At 32.6% G+C, this 21,298-nt stretch overlaps 1 protein-coding gene across 1 annotated transcript in view; it reads right to left on the bottom strand.

The window, feature by feature from the left end:
- LOC145240304 (uncharacterized) overlaps positions 1-21,298 on the bottom strand; it is a 243,164-nt gene that overhangs the window by 47,537 nt on the left and 174,329 nt on the right. Inside the window, exons 18-19 of the mRNA XM_080103886.1 lie at positions 21,219-21,295; positions 17,423-17,479 (exon numbers count right to left, since the gene is read on the bottom strand). Coding sequence (XP_079960012.1) covers positions 17,423-17,479; positions 21,219-21,295 — 134 coding nt within the window. The remainder of the gene's footprint in view (positions 1-17,422; positions 17,480-21,218; positions 21,296-21,298) is intronic.

Raw genomic sequence — 21,298 nt, 5'->3', positions numbered from 1 at the left:
AAGAAAAGAACATTCCTATATTGATTTTTTATTCTACTACTCTGGCTTAACTAGTTGCATAGTTATTTCTAATATAATAGACAATTCGCAACATTCCTATCATCGTATCCAAATAGCAATATGTGTTGTCTTTAATTTTTGATTACTGGGTTCGATTCTAGCATTTTCTTTTAATAAATATTATTTTCAATCCAATTTACTTTCTTTCTCTTATTACTGGGATCAGTCCCCTTCCATACACAACAAACTATAGATTTAAATAAATGACGCGAATACAGGCACCCGAAAATAGGTTAGATTTAAAAATAAAGAAAAACAAGATAAAAATAATGAATGTCAAGGAGTCAGTAGGCGAAAGAATACAGAGTAAAACAGTGCGAAAACAGCGTATTATGATAATTAGTCACAAGCAAAATCACATCCTCACGAGTGTGTATTTTGCGGCGGAGGTACTGTAATTGTTACTCACTAGGAATTCTCACGCAGATCATTATCAGAGATTGCTCACTGATACCAACCTGTGTTGTCCTCTTGAGTCTGGATAAAAATAACCTCTCCACCTCCTTCGATAATCGATGCAAATAATTCTGCGTTATCACAACAGCTGCTTAGCATTGATTTTGTTATATCGTAGATTATATGAATAACAAGTCGTTACTGGGGTTGTACAGAAAGGGTTTATTTAGGTAAAAAGGTACACACATTTCTAAGCGTCCATTGACAGCTTAGTACTAAATTCTGTCTCCCACGTGAGGAGAGTTTGCTTGTCTTTTTATAGACGTAACAGTCCATTCATTTGAGGGGTGTTGGATCAGTCCATTATATCACCTTCCTCCCAAGCTAAATTCTTCCCTAGAATTTCGCTTCACCATTTTTTTCTTTTTTGACTTTGTCCAAAAAATTCAGTTCTTTCTCTTTTTCTTTCACTTCTCCTTAAAATTTGCGTTTGCGAATTTTTGGATTTTGGAGAGTAACTTGTATTTTCAGTTACTGGTGCTTCCTTTTTTGGAGGCTCTATGTGAAAACTGTCATACAGTACTTCCATCGGTACTTCATTGTTTTTAACTATTTCATTATATCGGGGTCTGAGTTGGTTTATATGTTTTTTGTGGGAAAATGTCTGACCTTTTATAATGTAGACCATTCTTCCAATTCTTTTTGAGATTATGCCTTCTTCCCAAAAACTCTTCCCCGCCCGATAATTGTTGAAAAAAACTTTATCCCCGTCCTTGTATATCTTGTATCGTCCATTATCTTTTACACTTTTTTTTTACTTTTTTACTCGGAATTAACCGGTCGAACACAGAGCGCACTTTTCTGGCAAACATTATTTCCGCTGGGGATAAATTTGCATTTGTATTCGGATTAGGCGTTATCCTGTACACTGCTAAAAATTTCTGAAGACTTTTTTTCTTCCGTGTCGATGTTATCGTTCTTTTTTAACGCTCGTTTAAACGTATCGACAAATCTTTCAGCTTGTCCGTTAGATCGAGGGCTATAAGTTGGTGTTGTGACATGCTCTATGGCCAGTGACTCACAGTAGATCTTAAATTCTTGACCTTTGAACATGGTGCCATTATCACTAACAGTTGCTTTTGGTACGCCAAAACGCCCAAATACCTCGTCCAACGCCTTTATTGTGTTTGCCGCTGTAGGATGTTTGAATTTAAAATTTTCTGGCCATTTCGACATGCTATCTACTATTACCAGGTAATAATATCCTTTTAGAGGTCCTGCGTAATCTATATGGATCCGCGTCCATGGTATATCTGTTTTAGGCCAAGGTTGCGTCTTAATAGGCGGCGCTTTTGTTGCTAGTTGGCAACCCTTACATAATTTTATCATTTTTTCTATGTCCTGATCCATTCCAGGCCAGTACGTATATGCTCTCATTAGTGCTTTCATTCTGGAGATTCCAGGATGTCCCATGTGGAATTCTTGTAAAATTCTCTTCTGTAATACTTGAGGTATTACCACTCTATCTGCGTACATTAGAGTTTCATCGCACTTTGAAAATGGAAAAACGGTTAATCCTTTCCTCTTCTTTTCTTTTTGTCCCACTTGTTTTTTTATCTTGTTAATGTATTCATCTGTTCTTGCTGCTTTCTTTATTTCCTCAAGTGTTACCGAAAGTTCTCTAACAGTATTTATAATATATATCTGTTAGTTCATTTTCTTCTTTTAGTGCAGCTATAACAGTTTCTTCAAGTAATTCAGTTTTATTTGGGATAAACCTGGACAACCCATCTGCGTGTGCAATTTTGCTGGATACTAGGTGTTTCATTTTAAAATTGTAGTTTAACAGAATCATACTCCATCTTTGTAACCTATTAGCCGTATGAGTAGGAACTCCTTTTTTGGAACCAAAAATCGATAACAAAGGTTTGTGGTCCGTTTCCAAGATAAAAAATCTTCCATGGATGAACCTTTGAAATTTCCTCATGGCGTATACAATTGCCAGACCTTCTTTTTCTATCTGACTATAATTTTTTTCTGCGGGTAGCAAAACCCTTGAGGCATGGATAATTGGTTTAGTCGATCCATCTTTGAGTCTGTGTAGTAGCACAGCACATAAACCGTATTCGCTCGCATCTGCTGCTACAATTAATTCTTTTTTCGGATCGTAGTGAGCTAGTGCTAAATCCGATAACAGACATTTTTTAATCTTTAGGAATGCTTCATTACATTCTTTTGTCCAGAGCCATTTTTTTAATTCTTTTTCAATAAGTCGTTTAAAGGTGCTCTTAGTTCATGCATATTTGGGATATAAGAATTATAATAACTTGCTAGTCCCAAAAATGACTGTAGCTGCACTATATTTTCTGGTCTAGGCATGTTTTTGATTGCTTCAGTTCTATTAGGATTAGGTTTTCTACCATTTCGATCAATCACTTGTCCCAAATATTCAATTTTGTCCATCCCAAAATTACATTTTTCGAGAGCCACTTTCAATCCATAGTTTGATATTCTCTCGAATACTTTGCCAATGTGGATTTTATACTCTTCCACATTTTTACTTCTTATAAGGATGTCATCTAGATAAGCCATAGCAAAATCCAAACCATTGTATCCATAATTTGCTGGAACAAATTTGGGGCTACTTTTAAACCAAAAGGCAAGCGTTTTAGTGAAAAATAGTCCTTTATGGGTATTTAATGTCAGGTACTTAGCACAATCTTCCTGGACTTTTACTTGCCAATACGCTTCAGACAAATCAATTTTTGTAAAAAATCTTCCTCCGCTTAACTTCGAAAAAATTTCCTCTGGGGTAGGAAGCGGGTAGTTATGCTCCTTGAGACAATCATTTAGACCTGTCGAAAAGTCCGCGCATACCCTGATTTTATTATTTTTCTTCTTAACGTAAACCGTGGGTGAAGCCCATTCAGAGTAGTCCACTTTTTCTATTACTCCAATATCTTGAAGTCTCTTTAATTCTTTCTCTATAGTTTCTAATGCTGAATATGGAACCTTTCTTTTGGGTTTGAAAACTGGTTTAGCCTTGTCCTTTAGTTCAAATTTCACCTCCGTGAACCCAAACCTTCAGAGAATACCTCTTTAAAATCTTTTTTTAATTCGTCAATAAACTTTCCTAGTAGTTTAGACTTTTCTAAACCCGCCAGACTTACTTTATTACAAAATGAGCTTATGGGTTTTTCCCATAAATTAAAAAGAATCATTAAGTCTATACCGAACAAATTAGAATTTTTCCCCGGTACGACATATAACTTGGTTCTCACAGCATTCTCCTTTAGAGACACATTGGTAAAAAATTCACCCTTAAATTTTAGTTTATTTCCAGACACACGTCTGGCAATTTTTATTTGTATTTTGTAACTTTGGAAACCCAATTTTCTTCCAAATTACTTCGTCAATTATACTTATGCCGCTTCCCGTATCTAGAAGACAGTTCACATTACAGCCATTAATTTTAATTTTAATATATTTTCTTTTATTACACCTAGACTCATTTTTAGAACCAATGGTCTTTATTTCTGCTTTTCGGTATTTCCCTTTCCTGCATACCGTTGATTTATGGCCTTTTATATTACATTTGTTACATATTTTGTATTTAAAGTAACAATCTTTAGTGAAGTGGTTTTTTCCCCCACATGTCTTACAGGATTTTTCGTGTGCACATGTCATCACCCTTTCCATTTTTTTTCCATATTTTTTTCTTCAAAATTTTTTCCTTCGATGCTTGTATTGTCCTGCTTTAAATTTAGCAGTTTCTGACACTCTTCCGTAACTTTTTGTAACGTTATTCCTGTGTCTTGGTTCATAATGGATAATATCCTTGAACGAATATCCTTATCTTTAGAGGCTGTTAAACCTTGCACAAAGATTAGACTTTTAAACATATCCTCTTTGAGGTCTTTTAATTTAAAGGGTTCACAATGAGCATTCATTTTCCCTGCATAAGTAATAAAATCTTCGTCCTCCTGCTTCGTGATATTTAAACATTTATAACGTGTATAGAATAGACTATCTCGTTCACTGAAAATGTTTGACAATATTTTTATTGTTTCACTAAAAGAAATCTCTTCAGGTTTCTTTGGCAGGATAAAATTCGTATACTTTGTATTTTCCTGAGATCCAAGTTTTTGAAGAAGAAGGATAATCTTCTCTTCGTCTGTCCAAGACTGACATCTCTTGCCAAAAATATTTTCGTATCTCCGAAAATATGCCGGAAAAGTTAACCCATTTGTCGGCTCGTATACAAATTCGGATAAAGAATTTGCTATTCCTTCAGGCGTGAAACGACAGTCTTTCTGCTGCGTTAAAATACTCTGTAGTATTTCGCTTTGCTTCAACTGCTGTTGCTGAAGTAATTCCATTTGTTTTTGTTGCGCAAACAATGCCGATTGCATAGTTCTAGTGAATTCCGCTAACTGCTCCATGTTAAAAAAATTTTTTTTTTTTTTTTTTACAAAAACACACAATTAAACAAAAGATTAACTCATATATCCTATAAATTCAATGAATTACAAGCACAATGTCCTTCCGAAGAGAAGAGAAAAAAAAACACTTCCAGCCGAATAAAACTTGAAATGGACACTTTTTTTTTAAAATTTCTTTTCAAAAAATGTTCGCTTCAAAATGTCAATTTCTTTTTTTTTTTTTTTTTTTTTTTTTTTTTTAGGACTGTAACCGACTGAAACACTTACTTTTTAAATGTTGGCTCTGTCGAAGTTTTTCCTTTTTTTCTTCTTCCTTCTTTGGATTCCTCTTGTTTTCTGCTCGTTAATCTTCTTGTGTGCTTATTCCTTCGCTTTGTTTTTTAGTGAGTTTCGTTCGAATTCTTCGTCGCCAGTTGTTATATCGTAGATTATATGAATAACAAGTCGTTACTGGGGTTGTACAGAACGGGTTTATTTAGGTAAAAAGGTACACACATTTCTAAGCGTCCATTGACAGCTTAGTACTAAACTCTGTCTCCCACGTGAGGAGAGTTTGCTTGTCTTTTTATAGACGTAACAGTCCATTCATTTGAGGGGTGTTGGATCAGTCCATTATATCAGATTTCTAGCTGTCGTCTCTCAGATTTGTGTGATAATAAACTTCATCAAGGTCAAAATATTTTTCACACCCTTTTTGGTGAAGGTTAGTGTCTTTCTTCTTTCTTGGGTATCTACTGTATACTCATTTCCGTTCAAGTTTCTCCTCGGGATCTAAGGATAGTAATGTTATTTAGACAGCACAATTCTACATATACATCTGTTTCCTCCTCCTCCCCTCCTTCTCCTCCTTCGTCTTCTTCCTTTCTTTCTTTTCCGTCTTTCTTCTTGTTTTTCTTCTTATTATTATTATGATCATATAATCTATATATTAATAGGATAGCGTGCATGTTATTTATTTTGTATGTCACGCTTACATCCGGGTGACTGTTGATAAATTATTATGGACATCCATTCCTTGTAATAAATAATTTTACCAAGAATTCTTCATAAGTTTTGGTTTCGGTTTCGATTATAACTGAAGAAACTCAAGTTATACATAGATATACTATTATATATAATAATATTATAGGTATATTATTATATATAATAATATTATAGGTATATTAGTTTATATAATAATTATCTTTTACTTCATAAGTTTCGGTTTCGGCTTCTATTCGAGCTGATGAACCCAAGTCATTTGGATATAGTTCTTTTTTTTTTTTTAATCGCAACTTTATAATATATATAAGAATTGATAGAACATTTACTCTATAATAATATGTACGAAATCTGCAAGAATAAAAAATATCATATTTAAGCGTATTTTACGACCGAGCTACACCGGGCGTTCGTGCTAGCTTAGATAAATACTTTTGCAGTTTTAACAAAAGAGCTACAATAATATCAGAGCATCTCCATTTACGCTGAACATCTACAGAATGCAAATATCAATATATTACATATGAATGAGTTCCCTGTGGAATTTCCACAGGTCCCGCTAGTTATTATTATTATTATTATTATTATTAGTAGTAGTAGTAGTAGTAGTAGTAGTAGTAGTAGTAGTAGTAGTTGCTGTTGTTATTCACACAGGTAATCTTCAGTGATTATTAATTGATAATAACCGGCGGTGTTCCCTGGTGACAAGTCTTCCTATATTTTCAAGTACTCCCAATCTCTTTCAAATTTTGTCAAATAAAATTGTTTTATCGAAAAAGTTGCTTGCCATTTATTTCTCTCTGGCAGAGGCAATTGGTCTTCATTGGAATTTGGGTGAAAATAAGCCTCCCCAAAGTAGTAGTAGTAGTAGTAGTAGTAGTAGTAGTAGTAGTAGCAGTAGTACTTACCAAAACATGACAACTCGTGTTCGAACCTTAAAATGACGTCATATATTGTGTATAAACAATGCACACAATTTCTATTAGCTTTTATTTTAAAGACATTTCGATTGAATATGAAGTTTTGTGTCATCAATCATTTGAATAATAAAGTTGGAAAACTTTATTGCCTGTTTACTGACTAGACATGACCCAGCGTATTGTAAATGCTCAAAGTTAAATGAACTTAGCATGTTTGACCGACGTGATTCCCACCTCTGAATGTCACATTTCTTGATCCTCTACTCGAAAAAGGCATTAAAATATGCTCATTCTATTTTTGCAGACGATAATAACGTCTTCGAATCTTGATATTTGGCTAGTACGTCAGTTAATGCCTGTCAGACAAAAATGTAAGAGAATAAATATAGTAAATGTTGTGGAGACGCCTACTAATTAACATAGGCGGGTGAGAGAGAGATATATAAATCACCAATACCGGGGGAGTCCGGCAACGACCGTTAAATAGGCAAGACGCTTATGCTGCCTCCAGTAAGACATGCACCACGCCACCTGCCGGAATATCTCCAACTGAAGTATATCTGAAGACATGTAAATATGTATATAACTAATATATTATTGTATACCTTTACTTTCGTGTTCTTGTTAATTATTTGTGCAGACACAGTATGGAATAAACTCATCCAGCCCTAACCTGATCTGGCGAAGTTCTAAACGGCTTTGGACACCATTTGGCCAAGTGTGAACATCCTTACACCTTATCGAAGCTAATTTTTCACGATGCTTTCTACATTTTTATTAATTTATTAAAAAAAATTAACCCATTAGATCCAACGGCCCTATAAATACAATAAATAACTTTTTAAATCTCTAAGATAATATATAATAGTATTACTTACTGCGTAGTGACTCCGACGAAAGGATAAAATTCCTCTATATTCATCAACTTATCCCCGAGGGTTGGTGGAATCCTCTTAAAAATTCTTGTGAAATTTGCTAAAATTGTATTTATTCGATGATACATGAACATCTCCGCTCTCCTTTGAAACTAAATCACATTCCAAACGACATGCACTCTAAGAGCAAACTGGTTAACCACAACATGGATATTGGAAAGACCAAGGTGATATTAAACCAGCATGCTGCCAAGTTGCCAATAATTTTTGATGGAAAGACAATTGAGGAAGTTGAAAGCTACATCTTTTTTTTTTACAAGATGGTTACCAGTTATCAAGGCCTGGAAGCCACTCAGGGATAAGGGTTATTGTAAGCACATTACGTTAGTGTGGAGATTTAATAAAGTGTCTACTTCAAGGGGCGGTTCATCAGGAATTTGTTAACGTTGTTTCTTGGGAAAGAAAATTACGAAATATGGAAATCTCCTCCCTGAGATAAAGAAGGGTGGCATTGGGGTGGGCAGCTTTTGGGAAAGTGGAGAATATCATGAGGAGCCGAAAAGCAAATATGTCAATCAAAGGGAAGATCTTCGATTAATATGTACGACCTGTGATGATCTGTGGTAGTGAAATGTGGGTTCTGACAACTCGTCAAAGTGAAATCTTGGCAATAGCACAAAGGAAGATGGTGAGGATAATGTTAGGTATATAACTCTACAAGGCAGAAAGACAAACATCTGGATCCGCTAACAAACAAGAGTTATTGACATCAATACTGCCATCAAAACATCCAAACACAGATGGGCAGAGCACGTAGACAGACAACATGACAATAGATGGTCCATTAAGACAACGGAATGGATACATCATGAACATAGAAGGCTGAAGGGAAGACCAAGAACGGAATCGAGGGGGGATCTGATACAACACATGGGTCCCGTATAGTAGTGGATGGCTCGGGATAGAGTTAGATGGCTAAAGTCCAGGGAGGAGTTCCTCATTGAGTGATAAACCTCATATTGATTGATATTTATTGACATGAACTTATATAAATGAGTCTTGCAATAGTAAGTCACTAACTTATCACCAAAAGGGCAATGTAACTCTTTGTGTGAATTGCTTTGTTTTTTATAATAATGTGTAAATTTTATTTGGAATTTATTTCTAAAATGTTTTATTCACATGAGAGTCAATATTTCGCGTTCTAAAAAAAAAGAAGAAAAAGAAGTGAAGCATGCATGGTCCCCACCCCCATGAGTTCACAGTGAACGATGCATTAAAAAAATGACTAAATTCAGCATCCTCCCATTAGCCCCAAAAGTCACCAAGCTTTAACATATTTAAATTTGAGTTCAGCACCGTGCAAAACTGCTAAATAGACATACACAGAAAATGTTGGACAAATATGGTAAAATAGTCCCAAAAATGGAGTGTTTACCGCCCCATCCCTTTACATTTTTTTCTTTTTGTCTTTTTTAGCGGATTATTTTCAATTAATTATCCAAATGAGTGACTAGCTTTAAAACAAAATTTAATAGTAAATTATTTGTTTACAGATAAACTGAATTTTCTAATATGGCCCAAAGTCCAAAAAAAGTCTTGCATGGAAACTTTTTGAAGTTGATGAAGATGATGAGTTGAAAGCCATTTGCAAAGTCTGTCAAATTAAAATATCGCGAGGAATAAAACCATCTAACATGACCACAACCAACATGTTAAAACATTTAACTATGAAGCATCCAAATAAATTGGAGGAGCAAAATAAAAAAGAAAAGGAACAAAAAATTACCAACTAGTCACTCAGAGCAGTTTTATTAGTGAGGGTCGAAATCGCAGTGTCTTTTTTTTTTGCCTACGTCACCATCTAGGTGTCACCAATTTTTTTTAACCCTCCTTAACTTCAAAGAGTAAATACAATATATACAACTAAAAAAATAACTTTTAAAAATGCTGATTCTATTCATAACTAGAAATTAAAACTTAGGTAAAGATAGCTGACTGACAGCAACAGGAGCACTGGTTAACTACTGAACCACGTGGAAAGGTGTGGGGGGAGGAAAAAAAGGAAAGTAAATGATGATAATAAATTATGATAACCGTCTTTGAAAGGCACTAAACTCCTAAAATTTACTTCTTTAAAATTTTAGGCGGCACTCCGCGGCGATTTTAAAGAGCTCTCTCTCTCTCTCCAAAAAAAAAAAAAAATTTAATTTTTAAGTTTGGGAAAGATACATTTATTATAACCGAATTCCTGTATGAAGACTGGATCTACTTTATTGGACGTTAATTTGTGAGATAAGTAATTTTTCAATGTTTAATATGTTTTTAAAGTTTCAATTATCAATTAAATTTTTTTAATTGTGTTTATTTTTCAATTTATTTAAAAAAACACAGGGTTTTAAATGTATTTTTCAAGGTAACAAGCTTCGAAAGAAGTCTAATAAAAAAATTTAATTTTTAATTTCGACAACCTTGAGAATTTAATTATTAAAAAAATATTGAAATGTGACATTTTTTATTTAACATTTCTATTAGTTCAATTAATTTTCTTTCAATAATTCATTTCACTCAACAAACTTCACCATTGTTTTTTTTTTAATCTTTTTATGTAATTTTGGTAATTATGTTTGCTCAATTTTATCTAGTATTTAATTTGTTTTTATAGTGGTATCATTTTTATATGTGTTCCTTTGATATATCCTATTTCCAAATTAGTTTGGCTAAACTTATTCTTCACGTTAGAAACAATGTGTAAAAGCAATGAAAAAGTAAGAAAAAATAATAGGTGTTAACTACTCCTTGTGAATTATGGAGGTCTGAAGAACTGCCGTCACAAATACAACTATTAATAGCCAAACAAAAAATCGTTTTTGAAATTCCTTTAATTGTAACTTTTCGCTATACCTACCTTTTGGTATAAAATACAAAAACTTTCGATTAATGGTATTTCTCATATATGGTCGTTAACTTTGAAAAGGTTATTTTGTATCTACGGCGCCATGTCACGTGGTATATTGTTTTTTTTTTCATTACGCACGTTCATTTATAAATTATTAAATTAAATATTTATCTTTTTTATATTTAATTAGTATATATTTTCTTTCTCTTCCGCTATATATTTTTTTATTTAATTCATTAAATCTGTTAATTATGAGGACCAAAATAATGAATCGTGTGTATTTATTCTCTAATTTTCTTGTTTTTGTTCTGTTATATAAATTCTATTTTATTTGTTTTTGCTCTGAAGGATAAATTCTATTTTCTTTGAGTTTTTTTTTCTGTATTCCAATTAAGTAAAATAAATTTTCTCTAAAATAAATTTTGCTAATTTTTCCGTTTAGTTTACTATATAATAATTTTATTTAAACCAAAACACGACGGTGTAGACATAAAATATCTCTTCCAAAGTTAGGGAACATATTTGGGAACTACCGACCATAAGTATAAAACTACCTGGTATATTTCAAAACAATAATTCCCTAGGAATCGGAATCGGAATCGTACTTGGTATCGGAATCGTTAATCAATATTTTCCTGGAATCGGAATCGGAATCGGAATCGGAATCGTATAAAAATTAGGAATCGTCCCAACACTAGTTTGAATGGTAAACCTCTTTTAAGAACCATAATTGTCTTTTTTACATACTATATTGCACATAGTTACCAGTCAGATGCGTTCAGACATGGATATGCAACCAAATAGCTGTGTTCATCCTAACATTCTTTCGACACACAAGCCACCAATATATATATAACAAAACATGCTAATATTTCATCCAATATTTCTGAACAAATTTTGATTTTTCCAGAAAATTTAAAACCATGAATTTTACCATTAAAAGTAAAATAATATGATATTTTTGAAATAATTTTCAATAGAAATTTAAATTTTAAATTTTTTCTAAAAAACAATAAAGTACCAATTTTTTCACCGAAGAAAATGTAAGCATTAAACAAAACTTTAATATATTTTTTAAAAATGTTTTGAATCAATTAAACTAATTTTTTGTCTAAATAAGATTTTGAGTGATTTGCTATACGAATATGCAAACATATTAGAATGTTAATACCTGAATTTCAAATAATTTCATTTTTTATGACGAGTCAATAATCTAATCTAATCGAGAGCCTATTTTGAATTGTAAGCTTTTTGTAAACTATGGAAACCTATACCAGTTACAAAACACTAAACCAAAACTGATTAGAAAATTTAATGAGACTTTGATAATACTTGCTAACAATTTTATATGTGATTATAATAAACTGATTTGATTTCATAGACTGTGTTTTAATGATTAGGTCCATGGATGTTTTGTCCCACAAAAAGTGCGTTTTCTACATTTACTTACGATATTCTGTATTTCGTATTATGTTTGTAGTGCTTGCTATTTCATATTTTATATATTTGTGATGTTTTATGTTTTTGAATCATGTTGACATTCTGTTGGATTTATATTGGTGATATTATGAAATCGATGCTGGGGATTCCAGAAGATTCCATAAAGATTACCGAGTTAAACAGAAAGATTCCCGAGTTCAACAAGAAACATCTGAAGAAGTTCGGAAGTTACATCGGCCGAAACGTTGTGATAATAACATTCAATATGAGAACAGAATAAAACGAATAATCCAAATAATACAAATTAGTGAAGTGTTTATCTTCATCGCATTTAGCCTGGCGAATTCTTAATTTACAAAATAAAGATTTCTGCCATTGCTTGCCATCAGTATAAAAATGAAAAAAATCAAGTTTATGTTTTTTAAACTAATTAAAATCTATTAAAATTCAATATTTCTGAACAAAGTGTAAACACGACCAAAACATCGAGAAAAATCAATATATTTCTGAGCAAATTTTGATTTTTCCAGAAAATTTAAAACCATGAATTTTACCATTAAAAGTAAAATAATATGATACTTTTAAATAATTTTCAATAGAAATTTAAATTTTAAATTTTTTCTAAAAAACAATAAAGTACCAATTTTTTCACCGAAGAAAATGTAAGCATTAAACAAAACTTTAATATATTTTTTAAAAATGTTTTGAATCAATTAAACTAATTTTTTGTCTAAATAAGATTTTGAGTGATTTGCTATACGAATATGCAAACTTATTAGAATGTTAATACCTGAATTTCGAATAATTTCATTTTTTTATGACGAGTCAATAATCTAATCCAATCGAGAGCCTATTTTGAATTGTAAGCTTTTTGTAAACTATGGAAACCTATACCAGTTACAAAACACTAAACTAAAACTGCTTTGTTTTTTGAGATGATTTTTACATCAAGTATAATTTTGTCATATTATATATTTCAGTTTGAATATCATTTTTCGTTTGCTCTTATGATATCCAGATTTTTCCTCATATTTTTCTCAGAATAAATTTTTTGTATTTCATATTTCATAAATTCTATTTTTTTTCAAATTAAAATTTATTTTTAATTTCATAAAATCATTTTCCATTTCTTATTTCCCAATTAAGTGAACCACATTATCTTTTCCTTAAAGCAGATTATAGTGTATTTTCCCCAAATTTGTAAAAAAAAAAAAATGATTGTCAGATTTTTTAAAAGATTTAATATTTTATTGAATTTCCTTTGAAAATAATGATACGTGTAATTCCTTATGTTATCAATTTCGCTTTTGGTTCACTTTAAATGCTTGCCTCCTTATCATCATTTCATTGATTGATTTGAGTCACAGAATATTAACAAACACGCAGACGACAATTTTATGATTTTGAGAGGTTTTTCTTTAAATGAGGTTTGTGTCTCCGTGGGAAAATTGTAGCGTGTATCTGACATTATAGGCCAGGGAATCGTACGTAAGCGATAAATTGCAGAAACAATTCTTGTAAATATTTCATTTCCATTGTTTATGGTTTTTTTTTGTATCGATTTGTCAAAGCATTCTATATGTATATGGTAACATTGGACTTTCTAAAAGAAAATTATAAAATTTATCAAAAGAGATTACAGTTGTGTTTTTCGTAAAAACAATCAAAATATTTTTTCTTATGCCAATCTGGAAGATAATAATTATTTATTACATATTAAACGAATTTTATGATTTAAACACAAAAGGTGACAAATTAAACACAAAATTAGTTTCCATTCTCAGAATTTGAAAAGCTGCTGCTGCTGTTATTTTGTTTGTTTTTGTTTTTTAATTCTTCCTCATCTCATCATCCTTACAGGAAGTATATGTTCAGGTTAGGTGTTTTTTTAACGGTAAGAGTGACCAAAAATTGAAAGGGGGGGGGTCTGTATACAATATATATATATATATATATATATATATATATATATATATATATATATATATATATATCTACTTAATTTACTCACATAAAATTAATATACGAAAGTATAGATTTATGCGTAAACTTTAAGTATTTACTTCAAAAGTGCTCAATACGTAGGTAGAGCTAGTTAGTAATTCATAAAACATATATGGCGATTAAGCTACACTGAATATTCGGCGTTTCATCCACTCTAGGACTCCTCAGGCTTATGCGCATAAGCCTGAGGAGTCCTAGAGTGGACGCAACGCCGAATATTCAGTGTAGCTTAATCGCCATATATATTTTATAAATTACTATATATATATATATATATATATATATATATATATATATATATATATATATATATATATACACACTTGTGCCCGATATTATTCATACCCCCTCTTGAAAATTGAGTTTATTAGGTGTAACTTTGTAAGAATTTATTGTTTACGTCCATATTGATACATATTCTTAATAAACCTCTTCTGATCATTTTCGTCATTTTAAAATCTCGGGATACTTGTAATAAAAGAAATATACAGCTATTTATAAAATCTGCAATGTTCAAAAATAATCATACCCCCTTATTTTTTCAGTATTAATCGAGTTTCTGACTGTTTGTTTCCTGTTTGATTCTTATTTTGAATGCTTTTATACAACCTTTGATTAATTTCATTTCGTTTTTTGCATTTTTCAGAAATTAAAATGATATCAACTGAAAACCAAAAAAAGAATAAAAATTATTAGAATGGGGAAGAAAAAAGAGCTTAGTAATGATCTTAGGACTAAAATTGTGAATTCACATAAGGATGGTTTAAGTTACAAGTCAATTTCCATGAAATTTGAGGTCCCTACAGCAACAGTACAGAGCATCATCAAAAAATTCCAGAGCCACCACACAACAAACAACTTGATTGGTAGAGGGAGGAAAAGGAAACTGTCTGCTAGAGCCACCAGGAATATTGTAAGAAGTGTTAATGCAAATCCAACCACCACTACTAAGGACATTTTAGAAAATCTGGAGTCTTCTGGCATAAAAATATCAAGGCAAACATTGCAAAGGACTCTGCATGAAAATGGTCTGAAAGGAAGAAGACCAAGAAGGACTCCATTGCACACCGGAAAACGCCTTGCAGCACGTCTAAAGTTTGCTAGGACCCATGTGAATTCTCCAGAGTCCGTTTTCTCAAGTATTTTGTGGACTGACGAAACAAAAATTGAATTGTTTGGCCATATGGATGCTTCTTACGTTTGGAGGAAGAAAGGAGAAGCTTACAACCCAAAGAACACCATACCCACGTTGAAACATGGTGGTGGTAGCCTAATGTTTTGGGGCTCCTTTTCGGCTAGTGGTCCAGGTAGTTTGGTCAAGATAGATGGAACCATGAAGAAGGAGCAATATTTGGAGATACTCCAGAAAAACATTAGACAGGATGCGGAGAAGCTCCATTTAGGACCAAACTGGGTCCTTCAACAGGATAATGATCCAAAACATACTGCCAAAATAGTCAAGAAATGGTTTGAGGATAATCACATTAATGTTTTGGAATGGCCTAGCCAGAGTCCCGACCTGAACCCTATCGAAAACCTCTGGCACATATTGAAAACTGAGGTTAAAAAGCGGAAACCTAGAAATTTGAGGGATTAAGAGAACTACTGCATTGAAGAATGGTAAAAAATCAGTGTTGATGCTTGTAAAAATCTTGTTGATAAATATCCAAAACGGTTACAGGCAGTTATTAAGAATAAAGGGCATGCTATTGACTATTAGTAAGAGAGGTATGAATAATTTTGAACTAGTGCCATTATTGTTTTTCTTAGTATAGTGTTTCAAACTTGCATAATTTATTTATTTGTTGAGTTTAAATTAAATGCTTATGCTTGATTTATTGTTTGAAATCCCTTTAATATTGTCTATCTTCTGGTTTGAGCAATATTCTTATAGAAATCTCAAAGATCCGAGGGGTATGAATAATATCGGGCACAAGTGTATATCGAATATGAAAAAATATACCTTTATAAAGTACGTTCATCGCTTAATAATCGGTGGAAATTTCATATTGATTAGATAATTACCTGATTTTTGGTAGATTTTTAAAGAGAGACCCCCATTTTACCACCCACCCCCATTTTGTCCGTCGCTACGTAAGTGCACTTTCATACTATTCCTTCCTAACTAAATGTTTAAAAGTATGCATGAACACGCGGCGCGGCAAAAAAATATGCACGCGCTTGTGCGTACAGAAATAGCCCTCACTGATCACATATAGAATTACATGGCTTAATATCTCGAAAAGTACTTGTTTTTTTTTTATCTAATTTTAAATTGTTCGTCAAAGATTACTACGCTATGTGAGCAGGCAGTTTGGTACACGAGTGTACATTTCACGGCCCTCGTTTATGGTACCGCGCGCTCGCGCGTAGCGTAACCGAAGGCTATGAAATGGCGGAAAATAGTCACAGGGTTCAGGGGTTAATACCATGCAAACGATAAATTTGCGACGGAAATGGTTGTCATATTCTTTTAAAGCACACCGAAATCTAAAAAGAAAAATTGTTTCTATACGAAGTAAGACGGACATTAAAGTAAAATAATACCCTTAATTCTTCTTGTGATTTACAAATAAACAAATAAAAGTCAAAACATTTTCAGATTATTTTGTTAATCGGATAAAGATTTACTTTCAATAACGTTAAATATGTTACCATGTGAGCTAACGAAGTCACTATATAATTATCACGTGATTATTACGATAAGGCGCCGTAATTCAGAAATGACTTGCTTGTAACGAAAGTGTTTTTTGTTTTGTTTTTTTTAAATTTTTTTAAAATTACATTTTTACGCCAAACAAGGCATATTGCCACTTTGTTGTGGGCATCAGGGGTACTGTGCAGGGAGTTGGGCAGCAAGATGTCGGTTCACGTTGCACTTGAACTTCTGCATGTCAGTACAGTTGGGGAAGCAGAGACCCGGCAGGGAATTCCAAAGTTTAGCTGTCCTGGGGAAGAAACTACTGGAGTAGAAGGCTCTCTTACATCTAGGGATCTCTACTATGAGTGGGGGATATCCAGGCATGTTAAAGTAGTTAGAGGGGATGGAGGAGTGTAGGTTAGTCTTACTTAGTGCTAAGATATCCGGGGTGTTTGTTAGGAGAAATGCTTCGACATCATTTAAATTAGTTCTAAGCCCACGGATGTTCGTAAATGCAAGCCTCAAGGGAGAAGGCGGGTTGGTTTTGTTTGAGTTTGGGTTTGGTTTTAGCGTAATTTTTTTTATTGTACTGTCATTTTTTTTAAAGAGTTTCAGTTTAGGTAAGGGATGCTAACAAGTGGTTACGCATAATACCAGACATGCAACACAAGCAGACCATCAGTTGTCCTGCCATCTGTTTATTCAAGGTGAAACAAAAAAATCTAAAACAAGATGTTGGAACAAAAAGAAAATTAATTACTTACTGTTCCATCTTCCTTCTTTTTTCTTTTCTTTATTATTTTACCATTTATGTCTTTCAACTGAAAAATAATATCACAAGTTTACCAAAAAATATGAATTTATGCTTTATGAATTTTCTTCTTTTTTTTTCTTGTAAAGCTTATTACTTGCAAACCATTACAAGATCAACACCAGTCTATAGTTATACATCACAAAGAGGTACATTTTACCTACAGAAAAAATAGCTCTGAACTAATCACTATAGCAGTCATGAAAACAAATACTTCTTGGCGCAGTTATAATATGAAAAAAATATAAACATGAAACAAGCAATCCGATTAGAAAACAAGTAAAATATCGACAACCTAACTAACACAAATAATTACGATAATAATAACAATATATATATATATATATATATATATATATATATATATATATATATGCGCGCGTGTGTGTGTGTATATATATACAAGAAATATATATATAATGATATAGATACAATATATATATATAATGATATAGATACAATATATATAATGATATAGATACAATATATATAATGATATAGATACAATATATATAATATATATAAAGATATAGATACAATATATATATATAATGATATAGATACAATATATAATGATATAGATACAATATATATAATGATATAGATACAATATATATAATATATATAATGATATAGATACAATATATATATAATGATATAGATACAATATATATATAATGATATAGATACAATATATATAATGATATAGATACAATATATATAATATATATAATGATATAGATACAATATATATAATATATATAATGATACAGATACAATATATATAATGGTATGGATACAATATATAATGATATAGATACAATATATATACATATATAAAAATTGTCTCAGTCGTGAAGGATTTCTCCTCCACTGACAGAGAACAAGAAATTGAAGTTCAGCATCTGAAGAACAGATAGTACACTCTGATCTTGTCCCGAAAAAAGCTAGTGTCATATAGAGTGGCTGAAACAATTTGTATACCGAAACATGCGCATACACCTTCATCTATATATAATATTAACGAAGATACCCGCGCTTCACGTGGGACTTTGCTGTACGCTCAGGTCACCGCGTCGCGCGAACCCTTGCAGTAAGTGGATGTTGCAAGAGCAACTATTTCTTAAGGTGTTGAAAAAATTTTAACTGCCTCCTGAAGTGACTGAAATCCAAGTATGAACTTTAAAGCAAATAGATTATGTCAAAGTTGACATATTGTTACACATAAAAATTGAAATAATTACAAAGAATCACAATGGGTAGTTGCTTAAGGGGATGGGGTTGGAGGAGGGTGATCTGATTCAAATAACAAAGAAGTTGGCCGGCGCCATGCTGGCAGCCCTCGAGATGATGACGAACCCCGACTTGGTGTGCGCCAATCCTTAGGTGGAGGAGTTTATGAAGAGCCGTTTTAAATATAACCTTAAGCTTTGACCTTAACCGTGAAAAATGGTGTGCACCATCTCTAGGTCGGAGACCATCATCATGCCAGGTTTGATCATGATCGGTCCAGTGTTGTGGGCTATAGGAGAGTATATATACATAGGCTATGACCTTTAACTTTGATTTTAACCTTGAAAAATGGTGTGCACTACCCATAGATGGGGGACCATCATCATCCCAGGTTTGGTTATGATCGGTCTTATAGTGTTGGCTGTAGGGGAGGTGTACACACATGCATGCACACACGAATGCTACTACTTTATATATAAAGGTCTCAAGAGAAAAAAACAAACCTACAACAGATTACCTTCCGTACCTAAAACGGATTTTTTCTCAATAAATGCTTGTAGGCTGATGTCTACTTTAAGTCTAATTGTTACCTTCTTTTAAAGCGATGGTCTTATTTCTCTTCCTGATTAATATATGAAAATGTCGGTTCTACACCATGCAAAAAAAAATGACTTGCCTCCTCCCATTTAGCCCCAAAGTCCCCAAGGCCTTAACATATTTAAATTTGAGTTTAGCACCATGCAAAACTGCTAAATAGACATACATAGAAAATTTTGGACAAATATGGTAAAAAAGTCCAAAATTGGAATCTTTTTATTAGCCCTAAAAGAGTCCCTGGGGCACACCCAAGAGTTATCGCGAAGTATAGGCAGATTAAATTATATAGAAATCAGTTAGTTACAACTTTTCAGAAAGTTTTATAAAAATCCAAGTCATCAATTTTTTTTTAATAAGCACAAAATTGTCAATTTTGTTTTCCAGAAAATCCTTCCTGTTACTTTTTTATTCATACCATGTTTAATGTTTGTGCAGAATTTTAAAACATTCCAAAGCGTAGTTATTGAGAAAAGTGTAGACAGGCGAACGGACAAACGGACGAACGGAGAAGGGTGAATTTACAGGTCCATCCTCCTTTTGTCGGGGGTCCAAAAAATTTTTAGTATACTCAAATTTTTATCTAAAAATAAACACTACCAGTATGAAAAGTGATATATTTTTCATATATGTTTACTGTGCTAATATTACAAGAAAGATTCACCTTTTTTGTAATGTAAGGAAAACATTAGATAGACCGAGATTTGTAAGCAAGGTTCAGAAATAAATTCAGAAATGGGATTTAGCATTGTTCAGTTCACATAAAATAGTTTAGATATGTTGTAGTAAAAGGAATTTTGATTGTTCAATTCTTTTTATGAAAACTGAATTAAAATAAGGTCAGCTAGAAAATAACGAACAATAGCAAATAAAAAAAATACATTGTAGTTTACTCAAAATTTAAGCTCAAAATAAAAACTGCCAGTGTGCAAAGTGATATAATTTTGATATATGTTTAATGTGCTAATCTATCAAATTATCAGAAGATGCGGTTATCCAACGATTCAATGAGGCTGTGTTACACAAAGGGCCCGGTCTAAGCCGGGTTGACATGCTAGTATACATATATGTATATGCATATATGTATATACATATATGTATTGATATGGATAAAAATGTGGCACGCGTCTGTGGATGGAATATGGGGAACATGACAGCTAAATCAGAATTGTTTCAATATTTCTCACGAATGTAAACAAAATTTGTAATTGTTTGAGAAGAAATGTAGCAATTAAAGAAATCTGGTTATGTTGATGTTTTTAAAAGTTGACAGAAAAAGTGGCACAAAAAGATTTACAGATTGAGATTTGATTGTTAACCAAGCGGGCGCAACGGTATACTCCTCTCTGTCTCTCTCCCACTCTTCTCTCTCTCTCCACCATAACAGAGAAATAACGAGGAATAAAAACGGACTGTTGCCTATACCTAATGTGTTGTTGTATATTTGAATTCTAGAAAAAAGGTTCATAATATAACAGCTGTTTGTTGTGTAGATCCGAGTTGATTATGATAGTAGTTTTCTACTCCTGTCCCCAACAAAACAATCACCTCCGTTCAGTCTCGAAAGACAATGGATACTTCTCTGTATTAGCTGCTGCGCATATACTTGTGTTGCAAGGGTTGCGCAATCTCCAACCACGCCCCTCCTGAATTGGTCCTGCTTGAGTCCAGTGGCAAAAGTCCAGAACGACTGAAAACAATGCCGAGATAAGTGGAGAGCACATACAACACCAAATAGTCACCAATCTGGTACTGGCCAGGTTCATCATTGCTTAACTTCGATGATCTGACGGGAACCGGTGTGTCAAACGTTACTATGCCGTATTATGCACCGACACACTGATAAATAGAAATGGTTTTAGAATTGATTACATTTTTTTATCCTTACAAACGTAAAACAAAGTTTGGTATGTCATACTTACATATTCATAATCTCCATCTCGAATAGTCGTGTGAACTAATGGTTTCTTCTTCTTCTTCTTTCCGGTTTTACCATCAGCTA

The sequence above is a fragment of the Euprymna scolopes genome, chromosome 19 (genome assembly GCF_053919585.1).
Source record: "Euprymna scolopes isolate OS-2025 chromosome 19, ASM5391958v1, whole genome shotgun sequence".
In the NCBI taxonomy this organism is placed as follows: Eukaryota; Metazoa; Mollusca; class Cephalopoda; order Sepiida; family Sepiolidae; genus Euprymna; species Euprymna scolopes.
The sequence above is the reverse complement of the archived record's forward strand: the minus strand, read 5'-3'. Positions and strand labels throughout refer to the sequence as shown.